The 16,288-nt window shown below is 38.0% G+C and overlaps 1 protein-coding gene across 1 annotated transcript; it reads left to right on the forward strand.

Annotated features, from left to right (window-relative positions):
- The first annotated feature begins 4,887 nt into the window (after positions 1–4,887).
- On the forward strand, positions 4,888–12,550 carry ftr84 (finTRIM family, member 84). Its single transcript, XM_030135087.1, has 7 exons — positions 4,888–5,572; positions 7,213–7,308; positions 8,167–8,400; positions 8,548–8,704; positions 9,401–9,457; positions 9,548–9,601; positions 11,970–12,550. Exons 1-7 carry the CDS (start codon positions 5,000–5,002, stop codon positions 12,506–12,508), a joined length of 1,710 nt encoding a protein of 569 aa, XP_029990947.1. The 5' UTR covers positions 4,888–4,999; the 3' UTR covers positions 12,509–12,550.
- Positions 12,551–16,288: the final 3,738 nt, after the last annotated feature.

Here is a 16,288-nt window from a genome sequence, read left to right on the forward strand (position 1 = left end):
CAGTGAGATATAAGAACTTTTTTTTAGACAATAGATCTGCAAAATCTTATTTCAAGAAATCTTGCCAAGATAATTTTTGCTTTTTCCATTGGCAGACTTTCTTGCTTGAATTAAGGGGAAAAAATGTTACTCTATAGGTGATTATATCTTATTTTAAGTGTGATGAGATATTATGACTAGAAATGAGATAAATACACTTGGTAAGATTCAGATTTTTGCAGTGCATGCACCATCCCATACACTGCAATTCATACCATTACTGTACCTTTGCTGTTCTTGATAAACCTGATCTGCACTAACATGTTTGAGAGTAAATCAATTGCCTGTTATTGTTATTAAACTGTAATTAATAGGTTTTTGTGTTTTTTTTGTGTGTGTTTTTTTTTTTTTTTTTTTTGCATATTATCTCCATGAAGTGAGTAATGACTAGTATTAGTATATGATAAAAGATGAGAAAACATCAGATTACCAGCATTAAACATGCTTTCATTTCATAGTTTTCACACAGTTTATCAGTAAATACGTTTCTTTGCTTCAAAAATTTAATGCATGGTGTCCAGCTGAGTGGACATTTTTGCAACTCCATGAAAAATGGGTTCATAAAAACTATTTCAATCGCACTGTTTTTTTTTAATGCCTCGAGGAATAAAAACACTCACAAATAAAAATCTTGATTAAGGCTCTTATAATTCATGCATGAAAGGGTTAAAGCCACAATTTTCTTGAAAAATAATAATAGTGTCACAATGAGATAATTGTTATGGAAGTCAGAGAGAAAGTATTGCAATTTATTTATTTGTTTGTTTGTTTGTTTGTTTGTTTAAGAAGATTGAATGTAAATGTTTTAGATTACTTAATAAATTACTGGCATCTAACCTTAAGGAAGCACAAAACAGCCATTATAGAGTTCATAGAGAATATAAGTAATACAGTAATAGAGTTCATAGTAGGAAATGCACAATGTTAGGTATTACACACATTCACATGTCCAGATAAGACTTCTGTAATATCACTGAAAAACTGAGGAACTGCACTTTACTGTTTTAAAGTATATGTATGGATTAGTGGGTCAGAAAAGTATTATCAGTGTTATTTAAAAAACATATATATCCTTTCAGTCCACAGGTGCTGGTCTCAGTCTTAGAGGGTTACATTTCTTTCTAATGATGTTCAGAACGTCACCTTTACATTATACATAAATACAAATGAACTGAAGTTTGGTATGTATTTTTTTTCTCTCCTTTCCTCTGGGACATTGTCATCTACTTGAAATGTCAGTAACCTCATAATGATACCAACGCTTTTGTTGTGTTTACAGGGTAAACGAGGACAGGTTGTTTTGACATCACGTACCTCCATGAAATTCAGTGCTTGGTCAAATGGAAAGTTGAAAGCTGTGAAGGACTTTGTGTCCCCTTTAGAAAATGCACTTGGGCTTAAGTATCGAATAAATGATGGTTGGAAGAAATAGTAAAGTCTTTGTAAAGTGCATGTGCTGTGATGTTACATTTTGTAAAGAAATATGAATGTTAACAGGGGTCAAATCCTTTTTATTTTAACCTATTAAGACCCAAACGGCTGCTGATCCTGAAACCATCTACTGATCTAAACTGTTTAATACCTGTTGATCCACTAATCCTATCAATCCATGTAAATATTTGGTGTAAAATACAGTTTGTCATCTTTTCATTGTCATCAGATATGACCCATTTGGATGTTCACCGTGGAAACACCGTCATCTTCTACAACATTGATTCACCAGTAAAACCCATGGAGTTGGATCAATGACAGTGGATGGAGACACTGGGTTCATACTCAGTTATTTATATATTTGCTGAAAAAGTCACTTTTTCCTTCAGTTTTCTCTTTTTCTTGAAACATATTTTACTTTAGATATTGAAGTTTTAGGATGAATTGTTTTAATATTAAGTAGTTCTTGTTTTAACATAGGATTCTTTTGTTTAATCTGTTTTACTTCAATAATGTGAATAGTGAGTTCTTTGTGACCAGGATTTATGTACTAGTACTCTGTTGTAGTTTAAGTATGTTATCACTACATTTACATTTATGCATTTGGCAGACGCTTTTTTCCAAAGTGACTTTCAGGGGAAAACTAATCAATCAATCAATCAAATTTTATTTATATAGCGGCCGATCACAACAAAAGTTATCTCCTGACACTTTATATAGAGTTGGTCGAAATCAGACTCTAAACCAGTTTACAGAAACCCGCAGAATCCTCCAGGAGCAAACCATACCATACCATACCATACCATACCATACCATACCATACCATACCATACCATACCAACTTTATTTATAAAGCACTTTAAGAACTTTACAGCAGGCCAAAGTGCCGTACACCAAACATAAAACAAGGGATTAAATAAGTAAATAAAACTAGTGATAACACAGGGTGTTAAGTGGGCTTAGAACTACAAAATACAACCATCATAAAAACAAACACAAATTAAAATCTGTTAAGAACAGCATAAAAAACCCCACAAAAAAACAGACATGTCACTCACTGATTAAAAGCCAATGAGAAATAGTGCATTTTTAGATGTGATTTAAAGACAGGTACAGACTGAGCCTGTCTAACAACTAAGGGCAACTGGTTCCACAACTTTGGGGTGACAACAGAAAAGGCATGATCCCCACAAAGCTTCTTTTTAGTTTTTGGAACCACAAGCTGCAGCTGATCTGCTGACCTGAGAGCACGAGGGGGGGTGTAGGGGTGGATCAGGTCAGACAGGTAGGAGGGGGCAAGGCCATTCAAACATTTAAAAACAAATAAAAGAATTTTAAAATCAACTCTAAAACGCACTGGTAACCAATTGAGTGAAGCTAAAACCGGTGAAATATGTTGATGTTTCCGTGTCCCTGTTAAAAGCCAAGCTGCAGCATTTTGGACCAGCTGCAGTCGGGAAAGTGCATTTTCACTCAGCCCGGCATAAAGTGCATTACAATAGTCAAGTCTAGTAGTTACAAAAGCACTTGTGACTGGTGACAGTGGAAGGAAAAACTTCCTTTTAACAGCAGAAACCTGGAGCAGACCCAGACTCCTGGAGGATGGCCATCTGCCTTGACCAGTTAGGGTTAAATAGAGAGAGTAAAGGAAGAGAAAAAGAGAGAGCGATAGAGACTGGGGGAGAAGGGGGGAAGTAGGGGGAGACACATGGATGCAGCTGAGGATAAGTGAGTGTTGACGATGGAGGCAGGAGAGAGGCAGGACCAGAAATGATCCTGGGAAAACCTTATTAATATATTTAAAATGGAATGTCTGAAAGTGTCACTAGGTTAAGCTTGTTAAGATAGGAACCATCTGTCTGCACAAGAGTTAAGTAGGTTCTGATCTTCTTCTACATACACTTCTAAAGACACATTCACACACAAAGTGTTGTCAAATATAGGTGATAAGGGTAAACTGATTGTTGGCATACGTTTACTGAGAGTTAAGGCCCCACGTCTGTTTGATCTCTTTAGATGACGCTAAGTTAAAGACCAACCCATTTGTACGGGTGAGCCCACCCATTGGGTCAATAAATGTATATTTCATGTAATGTTCGGGGCGCATTTGGCTTTGAGTCCTCAGCGCTGAGTGTCCACCTTATTTGTGATTTGAATAAATTTTGTCAACTTTGAGACCAATCTGAATCCAGACTCATCCTTAGAGCTTCCATTAAAAGAACATGTTAACATTTAATCTGAGCTTTTATGAACATCTACATCACAGGTGTCAAACATGCGGCCCGGGGGCCAAATCCGGCCCACCAAAGGGTCCAGTCCGGCCCTTGGGATGAATTTGTGAAATGCAAAAATTACACTGAAGATATTAACAATCCTTTTAGTTCAGGTTCCACATTCAGACCAATTCAATCTCAAGTGGGCAGGGCCAGTAAAATACTATCATAATAACATATAAATAATGCCAATTCGAAACTTTTCCCTTTGTAAATGTAAATATTTTCATGTATTTACACTAAAACTAAGTATATTTTCACAAAAAATGTGAATAACCTGAACAAATATGAACAACCTGAAATGTCTTAAGAGAAGTAAGTACAATCTTAACAAGATTCTGTCTGTTATTAAATGTTTTGTGTCTTTGTAGATCCACTGTGATCTGTAAGTTATAACGTATGCATGTAAATGATAAACTGAGGCAGAATATTGTTAAAATTACACTTATTTTTTCAGTTTGTTCGTGTTATTCACATCTTTTGAAAAGATCGTTTGCAGATGTAAACCTTTTCATAATGTAAATCAACTTTTTTTTGGTCTAAAACATAGTTTGGAGTTGACATTATATATATAATTTTGTTATTATTTTACTGGTTTGGCCCACTGCAGATCAAATTTACCTGAATGTGTCCCCTGAACTCAAATGAGTTTGACACCCCTGATCCACATCATCAGTAAATTAAATACAGAAAAATACCTGATTTTCACTGGGGAAAAAAAACAAACAGAAGATAATATAATAAATGGTGATAAATCACTTAAGAAAGGTTCAATAGTGAGAAAAATTCATTTTGGAAGTGAAATAAAAGTTAGCACTGGGTCTTTATAGGTTAAGGAACGTTTACCCTCCTCTTCTTGAACTTTCCAACATCAGCTAATATAAGTCAGAGATGATTAAACCTATTCTTTAAAACCACAGTTTTGATAAAGCGTTTCATTTTGCTGACAGGTTGACCTTTGGTGTCTGTTTACCAGACATTCCTGCTTGTTAAGCAGACTGTGTCATGGCTGCAGACCTCAGTACTTTCACCCACATGCTGGAACCGGGTTCTCTGGGAAATATCACATTTTTTGTTTATAGTAGAAACAAAGGCTTCCCTTTAAATACCTGATGAGAGCAGACTCCTCTGTTTGAAAGGCAGCTGAAGGTTTACAGGAACATGTTATTGGACCTTGACTAGATATTTACTCATCCTCCAGTGACACCAAGTGACCAAATTGTTTGGATTTGTAGTTTTTTATTGCGTTCATCAACATGGCTGAGTCTGGTTTCCCTTTACCACCTGATACGTTCTGTCCACTGTGTGTGGATGTGATGAGGGACCCGGTCACCATCCCCTGTGGTGACACCTACTGCTTGGAGTGCATCAAGATCTACTGGGACCAGTTTGACCACATGGGTGTCTACTCCTGCCCACAGTGCCGTGCCACCTTCACCCCACGGCCGGTGCTCAGACGCAACCTCCCAGATGTCAACCACGAGCCGAGGCGCCAGCTTCCGGAGCTCACTCCATTTCCATACATGCACCGAGAATCCTTCTGCGATTTTTGTGTCGGCCGTCGCCAAAAGGCTGTCAAGTCATGTCTCATGTGCCTGGCCTACTACTGCGAAACGCACGTCAAGCCACATTATGAGTCGTCCACGTTTAAGAGGCACAAGCTGGTGGATGAGACAGGACACCTGGACAGGAAGATCTGCCCTCAGCACGAAAAAGGCCTGGAGTTGTTCTGTCGCTCAGACCAGATGTGTATCTGTGTGTTGTGTACGGTCAGAGAACACCGCAGCCACAACATCACCTCAGCAGAAGAAGAACGCATTGAGAAACAGGTCATTATGTACTGATGCCTAGAGCAGCTGCTCGGGATCACAAGTTACTCATTTGATCATTAACCCTCCGGTATCCGGGTGCACTTTTTAGGCACACTTTGCACTACGTGTTAAAAAACTTCATATTATTTTTCACAATTTAAATACAGTTAGAATTCAAAAGTTGTTCATTTTTGCATGATCTTTAAAATTCTGGCCACCAATTAAAATTTGCACATTGAAACAAAAGAAAATGACAAGACTAGCATCTGTCTCCCAAGTGTGCCTAAAACGCACTATTTCTTCCATTATAACCACTGTTTTTGATCCGTAAGCATAAATCCTGCTTTTACTGATATCTGGGCTTCATTTGAGAGGTGAGGGTCTAAATTAATTTATTAACGTTGTTAATGTTGCTGTTAATCATTGACATATGCCAGGCTACAAAAATCAAATAATATTTAATCCAATTTTTATCTAGTATTTTGAAAAAAACAAACATATTTTGTGTTTTTTGCATCAAAAAATGTAGTGATATCATGATGAAAAGAGATCGTTTAAAAGGTTTAAAAAATGTAAAATGAATAATCATTTGATATGTATGATTAGGGCTGACTTTGATTTACAAAAATAAAATCAAATTAGAGCAGAAAAATAAATCAATTTATAATATTTAATAGTTTGATTTATAGGTGTGCCTTTTTGGCACACTTGGTGACAGATGCTAGTATTATTGTACATTTGACCTAGCGCCAAAAATAATAATACAAATTAACCAATGTTGGAGTTAATCGTTGACATATGCCAGGCTGCAAAAATCAAATAAAATGTAATCCACTTTTTATGTAGTATATTGAAAAATATTAATTTTTTGTGTTTTTTGCATCCAAAAAAATGGATTGTTTACATTACAAACACGGCATTTAAAGGGTTAAAAATGTGACAGTTTTGGAGTATTTGGTATTTTTATTTACGGCTCAAATTGATGAAATAGAAAAAAGTGTAAAAGAATTAAAAACAAACTGTATGAAATTTTTTTGGACATTATTCCACAAGTGTGCCAAAATGGCACACTTGGTGCTTAGTAAGGGCTTAGCTGGACGGGATACCGGAGGGTTAAATAACAAAGGTTGTTTTGTCATGTACTGACAGTTGTTTGACCTTGTGGAAATGAGAATAGTTATTACAAGATAATGATGATCCACCTTAATTATCACAGGACGACAAAAGGATGTTTCCTCTTATTATTTATAGACAATAAAAGTGCCATGCCAGCGTACAGGTGGCACCTTAACAACTGTAGTATCTGATCAAGAAAGCGATAGCAGTTATTGACTAACACATTAGTCTGTTCTTCAGTCAACGTAGAAATGAATCTGTGAAAGATAACACTCAGATCATCAAATAATAATAATAATAATAATAATAATAATAATAATAATAATAATAATAATTGCATTTGCATCTGTTCTCAGTTAATTAAGTCTCCACTGTTTAAAATATCCTCTTGTGTTTCTGGCATATTGTAAAGCACTGTAAAGTTTTTGTTTTGTTTTGGGTTTTTTTGTTTTGTTTTTTATTATTTTTGAAGGAAAAATCATTCTTTACAACGTCCACACTGATATACTCTGAAATAACTGTATATCATTTTGATTTATCAGAAAGTCCTGGTGGTGACCCAGTCTGAGGTCCAGCACATTATCCAGGAGAGGATGAAGGAGCTGCAGGAACTCAAGCACAATGTGGATGTTCTCAAAGTAAGACAAAGAAAAAAGAAAAGTCATTCTCACATTCAGACCTCAGACAATTTAGAATGACAAATGCACCAGTTAAGATACAAAAGATATCACTGGCCTACATTATTATTGTTTATTTATTTATTTATTTTTCAGAAATTATCTGCCTCAGAGATTAAAGTTGTAAATCTTACATATGAATCGGAAAAAAATGACAATGACAAAAGTGCTGGTTAGCTGATGTTTTCAATGTTTGTTTGTTTGTTTGTTTGTTTGTTTATTTACTTATTTATTTATTTCCAATGTGCAAATAAGCAAAATAAAACAAAACAAAGTAAATTAAGACAAAAACAAAATAATATTTATGTGAACAGAATCTATCTTCAAGTACATACAAGTCTGTATTTTGCATGGTCAAAAAGGAGTAGGAAGAAGTATAAACTAACTAACTATATGATAGTGTTATCACACATATATATTAGTTTATATACATTTATACAATAGATTCATAAATCTTTCACTAGGAAGAACCAGTGAAGTGAATATATTATAATGTGCAGTGATTTGAAGTAGATCAGTAGTTTTGAGATAATCATTACTTATTAATTTCACATTTTGACTCAAGACTTTATGTTGAAAACTACAGCCAACCAGCATTTTTGACAAAATGGGTTAAGTTTCATTACTTTTATTCTGGAAGCATTTTACTTGTCGACCAGTGCACATAGACATCAGTCATTGTTTTTATATATTCCAGAAAAGCTCAAAGTCACTGTGTGTACTTTAAAAAACCTGTGTTTGGCTCCATCTGGCGGTGATATAATAATGTTTAAAGCTTCTCACAGACTGTGCTTTTTTTCTTTTGTTTGTTTCTTTTAGAGCTGTGCCCAAAGAGCGCAGGCAGAAAGTGATAAGACATTCCATGAAATGCTCCAGGCGGTGGAGCGCTGGAAGGCTGAAATCCATCAGATGATAACGGCCAACATGCAGGCAGCGATGTCACAGGCCGAGGGCTACGTGGACCGACTGGAGCAGGAGATACTGGAGCTACAGCGCAGAGATGCTGAGCTGAGGCAGATCCTTGAAACAGAGGACAACATTCACTTTCTACAGGTAATGAATGATCACACACATACAGAAAGTCCATGCAGAATACGCAGTCCGATACCGTCAGTCCTTTTTGTGATATCCATGTTTTTAATCATAAGAGATAATCATTGTTTTGTTTCTGACATGACATTTCATGTTTCTTGCGAACAGAATTTTCCAACCCTTTGTGTTCCTCCTGAGGCCATGGTGCCCAAAGTTCTCATCAACCCTCAGTTCTCCTTTGGTGAGATGAGCAAGACAGCCACAGAGATGAAGGAACATCTGGATGACATCTGTAAGAAGGAACTGAGCAAGATCTCCAAAACAGGTTTGTTCCAGAGGGTAGTCACTAAACATCCTGTCATCACATCATAGTAACCCAGTGTTTTTCAACCTTGGGGTCGGGTCCCCATGTAGGGTCGCCTGAAATTCAAATGGGGTCACCTGAAATTTCTTGAAATTGACAAAAAAAAACAAAAAAAAAAACAAACCCTACTTACTAATAAATATTATATTGAGTTGACAGAGACAATCCCAATCCATGAAAGACATGACAAATTGTGAAGCTGAAACTGAACCACTGTGGTTCTGTTTATCTTTCAAATGTTCATTGTGGTCAGTTTCAGATGCTGCAGCTCTTTCATAATTCATAGTTTGAGTTCTTGTTTGTTCAGTATTAATTGTCAGCCTTGTAAATCCAAGCTGGACTGACTGTACATATCCTGACCAAGGAAAATTAAATTCTCACTTTGTGCAGTAATCTACACCTGGCTTTTCTGCCTCCATCCATAATAATATACATTATATAGACTAAATGTTGTCAAAAATTAACGTTTATTTGCAACATAGTATAGCAAACTATTACATGATCAAAAACAAATTCATTTTAGCAAAAAAAAAAAAAAAACGAGTCTCTGTTTTGAATGTCTGGGGTCGCCAGAAATTTGTGATGTTAAAATGGGGTCATGACCCAAAAAAGGTTGGGAACCACTTGTCGTAAGTTAACATTGTATCACTTCAACAGTGAGTGAAACCCCCGTCTACATACTCCTGCCAAGAAATGGAGACAAACGGCTGAAAGGTAAATGAATTCTTAAAAAACACAAATATAGAGTTTAGTAACAAAAGCCAGTTTATTACACAATGTGTTTGACATTTCATATCCAAACAGTTCCTTCCAGAGTTGACTTTCAGGAGCCAAAAACCAGAACAGACTTCTTGAGATGTGAGTATGATGCATCTATTTAACAGCACTGTATTGTAATAAGGTGGGCAGTGGGTGATGGTTTGGAATTGAAAGTGTAATCTGTTATTATTGTCTGCCAGTTTACTGTTCATTAACACAGTTCAGTCAGAATCACTTTCATCACTTTCTGGAAGCTTCCTGCCCTTCCATGTGCAGATGATGGAAATCAAAGCAGGAAATGCACACTTTCCTGATTCTTCCATGAGTGTACAGGGAAGACAAGGCAGGGAGCGCAGCAACCAGACCCTCCATAGGAAAAAGAACACAGCAGGCCGCAATGACAACACAGGACATTTATTTTAGTTCCCAAACCTAATTTTGAAATGGCAGCTGCATGGGTCGGAAGCTGAAAATTTGTTTCTCAGATGGAATCAAAGGAAGTTGGTTCTTCCTCGCGGTTGTGACGACAAGTGGGGATTTGACAAAGACAAGGGAGAAACATCCTCCTACTTTGATTCCGTAACCAGCCCACATTCTGGTGTGAATGTGGTTCTGGTTCTACAGAAAGCACCAAGGTTCTGAGACTCCAGAATGGAGCCAGAACCGGAACCCTCTGTCTTAAAGCACTAGACCAGGGGTGTCAAACTCCGGTCCTCAAGGGCCGGTATCCTGCATGTTGTAGATATTTCCCTCTTCCATCACACCTGGAAGCCATTATATCGTTATCAGGCTTCTGCAGAGCTTGATGATGAGGTGATCATTAATTGAACCAGGTGTGATGGAAGAGGGAAATATCGAGAACACGTAGGAGTGAGGACTTGCAGCTGACATCACTGGTCATGTGATTGTTGTTTACACCGCCATATTGGTAGGCACGCTATCTGGATCCAGAAAGTCAGAACTGTTGCTTTATATCGTGTTTTTCTTTGGACTTGCGTTTGCGTGTTTTGTTATTTGCAAGTATGTCTGCTTGTGATAAAGGCACCATAGATGAGTTTCAATGTTTACTAACAACAGTGATACGCGTGCAACTCGGAGGCAAAAACACGAGTACCAGCTACCAGGCAAGCCCCGCACCCGATGGCTCAACGTCATTGCAGGCGACCTCCAACAATATGGAGTTACCATGGAGGACGCAGAGCAGCTGGCACAAGACCGCCAGCGATGGAAAACATTGGTTCACCTGGTCGGCTCAACGCACCGGGACGGGACACCCACCCCATCGCAAGAGCCCTAGTAGTAGTAGTAGTAGCTACCAGCCGGCTCGCATCAGCCGTGTACACCTCCAGACTCTCCCCCGGAACTCGTGATATGTTAGCTCTAAAACGGTCCATTAACTGTCTCTGTCCAAAAGCCGATCCCATCTTCTCTTTCACGGCCGCATAATTTGACTTGGCCGCATCAGGAAGGCTGTCCCATAGTAGAAAAGCAGATTTGCACAGACAGGTGGGGAGTATTGTCACCAGCTCCCCGCTGAACTCACCGGTGTCGCCCGCTGTAGCTCCGACTGCCACTTCCAGCTGCTTCACCCAGCTGAGGAAACTCTGGCTGCCATCTCCGGCAAAGGGAGCAGGTAGATCCACAATCACTCTCTCTTTATAGGGTGATAGGCCAGGGGAAGCCCTCCTGGTAGGTTTAAAGGGGTCTTCAGCACTGTACCACATGATGACAATTCTTTTTTTCCATGCCGCTAAGCGCAATAGGCAAGCAGGCTAACTATACTGAGAAGCTACGCTAACTGCGGTAATAACTATAAACAGAACAAAACCACCTCTGCCACCAATGGAACCCAGCGGTATTTCTGCCTAATTTATAATTGGTGAAAGCTAAGTAATAAACGGCACACACGAGTTTAGCAGGTCCATCGTTTAACACGTTGTACGATCCAAGGAAAGCTCGCCTACCAATATGGCGTTGTAAACAGCAAAACACGTGATCATGTGACGTATGTTCAAAACCTCAATACCGGCCCTCAAGGACCAGAGTTTGACGCTTGTGCACGGGACGATTACATCAGATACAGAATGAAGTTAAAGGTGAAGGTGGATAGTGTGAAGTAGACCTAGTAAGCCAACAGGCTGAAGTGGCGGTCAGAGTTCAACAGTTTAAATCTGGCATCTTCAATGAGATTAACCAATAGGATGCACAGAAAAGAATCAGCTGACTGGCACTGAGGTCAGCTGTAGTCAGTCACATACTGATATGTGGACTTCACAGTAATTAATATTTCAGTGCCTGAAAAAGGTAATTTTTTAATTTGACAAGAGAATTTAGTGAAATACTAACAATAATGGTGCACTATACTTCATCACAAGTACTACCTAGAAAAGGAAATAATAACACTTTGACATGCTGAGTAAATTTCTTTGAACAGAATACCCATTAAGAAGTGTATATTTTGTCACAGACTCCTGCAAGATGTCCTTTGATCCAAACACCGTCTACAAAGAGCTGGTTCTGTCCGACGGGAACCAGAGGGTCACCCGGAAGAAAACCGTCCAGTTTTACCCGGACCATCCAGACCGCTTTGATGGCTTTTCCCAGGTCCTGTGCAAGGAGCCTCTGACCGGTTTCAGGTTTTACTGGGAGGCCGAGTGGAGCGGGGAGTTCTCCGCTGGGGTGGCCTACAGGAGCATCAGTCGAAAGGGGAAGAACTCCCACAGTCTGCTGGGCTACAACGACAAGTCATGGAGTCTGCTGTGCTCAGACTCGGGCTACTCTGCCTGGCACAACAAAACAGATCGTGACCTTCCTGATGCTCCCAGGGCTTCACGGGTTGGTGTGTACCTGGACTATGCAGGCAACACGTTGGCGTTTTACTCAGTGTCAGACACCATGGAGCTTATTCACAGATTCAAAGCCCAGTTTAGTGAACCTTTGTTTGCTGGGTTTGGTGTGGGCTCCTCTGTTTCCCTTTGCCAGCTGAAGAATCCTTTATCAAACTAGCATTAACACATAGGGATACTGGCAGAGGTAGCACCAGTAGCATCAGTAATCAGAATATTCAGTAAATGTGTTAATGCAGTGTTTTTCAACCTTGGGGTCGGGACCCCACATGGGGTCGCCTGGAATTCAAATGGGGTTGCCTGAAATGTCTAGTAATTGATAAAAAATTTGAAAAACTTACAAATAAAAAATATATGGTGAGTTGACAGAAACAATCCCAATCCATAAAAGAAATGACAAACTGTGAAGCTGAAACTGAAGCACTGTGGTACTGTTTATCTTTCAAATGTTCATTGTGGTCAGTTTCAGATGCTGCAGCTCTTTCATAATTCATAGTTTGAGTTCTTGTTTGTTCAGTATTAATTGTCAGCCTTGTAAATCCAAGCTGGACTGACTGTACATATCTTGACCAAGGAAAATCCAATTCTCACTTTGTGCAGTAATCTACACCTGGCTTTTCTGCCTCCATCCTTAATAATATACATTATATAGAGTAAATGTCGTCTAAAATTAACTTTATTTGCAACGCAGTATAGCAAACTATTACATGATCAAAAACAAATAAATTTGAGCAACAAAAAAAATGTCTCTGTTCTGGGGTCGCCACAAATGTGTGATGTTAAAATGGGGTCACGAGCCAAAAAAGGTTGGGAACTACTGTGTTAATGTGTTTGTTTAATATTAAGAAAAAAAGTGATTACTGTAAATAGGATGAATTTATTATCAACTACAATTGTAAATACTATGTTTTAAATGGAAATACTAGTTTCTTATTAAAAATGATATTAAATGTATGTAACTGTATTACTGCAAAATCAAAGTTATCATCATAGACACAAACATGTGCTTACTTACATTTATGTTTTTACACAGTTTTATTGACCAGACTAATCAAAATATTCTTTAAACCCCTTTTTTTTTCTGGCTGTTATCCCTGAAAAGGGCTGTTTCAGAATCCAAGTACGGCAACAGATGCAAAGCTGCTTTAATTGAGAAAAAGTCTGTGCAAATTTAACCCCTAAAGATCCTGTACTACTTTTATGTCACTTCCCAAATGTTTTTTTTTTTCTCTGTATTAAACCTTTCTTAATTGATTTATCATCATTTATTATAATATTATCGTCTGTGTTTTGTGTTTTTTCCATGAAATGAGGTATTATTCTGTATTTAATTAGCTGATAATGTGAATGTTCATAGAAGCTCAGATTAAAGTTGAGGATTATTATATCAGAAAGAGAGAAAACTGAAGAAAAAGTGGCTTTTTCAGCAAATATATCAACAACTGAATGTAAAATCAAGTGCCTACAACCACTGTCATTGATCCAACTCCATGGGTTTTACTGGTGATTCAATGTTGTAGAAGATGACTGTGTTTCCATGTTCACTGTGGAGCCTGTGAATGTCCAAATGGGTCATATCTGCTGACCATGAAGAGATGACAAACTGTATTTTACACCAATTATTTATATGGATTAAAAGGATTAGTGGATCAGAAGTTACTAAACATTCAATATCAGTAGATGGTTTTGGTTGCCAGTTGCTGTTTGGGTCATGGCTAAGCAACACATCAACGCACCTCCTTACTACAGAGGTTTATGCCTGAGAGGATTCACAAGACGGACAGTTGGACCAAGGCCTTTCCGTGTGGAACTTGTAGGTTTTTCCTGTGCTGTGGAGGTTTTCTCAGTACTCTGGTTTCCCTTGCTAATAATAACATGTATGCTAGGTTGATTCTCCCGTCACTACTCTTGGCCATGGGACGGGTTTAGATCTGAAGACCCAGGGTGTCTTTAGTGGCAGAACACTGCTCCCTGTTTGTGTACTTGGATGCTTTAAATACATAGGTTGAATTTCTGAGACAATAAAAATGAAATTTCTTTGAGTTTCAAGGTGGGACCGTGGGAGCGCAGTGTTCCAATACCCATTAATATGACGGTAAATGATTAACAGGCAACATTGGTTTTGTTTTTGGTTTTTTGTTTGTTTTATTTGTTTGAACTTACTTCCATATGACTCAACTATTTATTTTAATAATGTAAAATAAATGATAATATGCTATGACATATATTTTAGTGTGTTTCTGAATTTATGGAGACATGGATTTTATGCATGTGTACAAATAAAAAAGATTTTCTCAAAAAAACTAAGCAAAACTGCCTAACTCTTTATACCAGTTAAATGATGATAATGAACATATGCCATCCATACATCAACATTTCAACCCCATTACATTTATTTTCCTACTAGAGCTGTGAGATTATAATGTCAGCACCAGGATTTGAGCTTTTTCTACTGTATTTATTGAACAATCCTTCACATTTTAGTTATGTTTTAATCATGCATCATATGTTTTTGGCTGTAGATATCATTAGCAACACAAACTGCAAAGATTAATAAAAGATACTGTAATAAATGGTACAATGTGCAGTTGCAAATTATTAACCTTTGTCTATTTTCTATTTAAAGAGTATAATGGAGGCACTTTTTTTTTTTTTTTTAAATCAGGATCTCTTTCCACAGGATTTGCAAGAGAAATTATTTTTAAAAGTACAAGACTGCTTTATATATTTGCCATGTAAAAGAGATAAAGCATGGCCTTGGCCTATTATGTAAACTCACAGGTGTGTGATGCTGTCACCTGGTTAACTAACTCACTTTACAACACTATGATTATATGGAAGGACTGCACAAAGGAAAGTGGCCTTGGTTGGAGTTTCTTGAAGGCATTACATCTCTCATCATTTTCATCAGTCCAGTTACCATGACCTGGATGATCACAAACAACACAACGACTACAATACAACCTTTCATGTGTTCTTCATGTGCACTTCTGATGGAATTCTTCGGGAAAAAGTGTGTCTAATGTGGGCTGTAGATTTGATTAAGCCTGATTCCATATGTTAAATAGACTTTGACAGTCCCACTTCATGTAGAGCTGTATTAATTCAATCTTACTTCGTTATAACTGTATTCTGTTTCACTGTGCACTGGTGTAAAACCTCATGTTAATTCATATGCAATGTTAGTTTTACTTCTAATATAAAAACGTCAGATGAAACCATTTACTATCCCCTCACAGCAAAAAGGGCCTGGGTTCGATTCCAACAGGAGTAGTCAAACTTCTCTGTTCTCTCCTTGTACTCCACCTTCCTCCCACCATCCAAACAGTGGCGGCTGCTCGTCTTTCAGAGAGGGGAAGCTCATTGTTGGCTTACATAAAAAAAAAAGTCAAGTTATTTAAACATAAATTCGGCCCTCCGTTCCTCTTTAAGAAAATGGTCAGTGACCTTATCGTACCAAGTAAGAGTCTTTTCCAGGGACTTGATAGCTAGTTCACTCCGACCTAGCCAACAGAACGATTGAGTTAATTATCTGCAAAACGATATTAAACTCGAACAAGAAATGATTAAATTATGTAACTGAAACTGTAAGAGGCTAAGTACAAAGGCTGAACCCAAAAGCAAGACCACAAGTAAATAAGGTTTAGTGTTTTTATTAAACACTTTCACAGAGAATAAGGTACAACACAGAGATAATATTATTTCTGTGGAGCCTCTGGTTCCGGGGATAAACGTCTGGGCTGCGGGTGAATACAGCAGACGACCGGCCTGGCCGAGCCGGGAAAACCCCAACGGAATCCCCACTAGGGACAAACAGAGGGTGGTCAAAAAACAAGCCAGGTCATACACGGATAAGCAGTCAAACAAGCAACGGTACATGGGGGACAGGCAGACTCACGGTAGTAATCCAGGCGGAGGTCGAAGCACAGGTAATCAGTGG

The sequence above is a fragment of the Sphaeramia orbicularis genome, chromosome 1 (assembly GCF_902148855.1).
Source record: "Sphaeramia orbicularis chromosome 1, fSphaOr1.1, whole genome shotgun sequence".
In the NCBI taxonomy this organism is placed as follows: Eukaryota; Metazoa; Chordata; class Actinopteri; order Kurtiformes; family Apogonidae; genus Sphaeramia; species Sphaeramia orbicularis.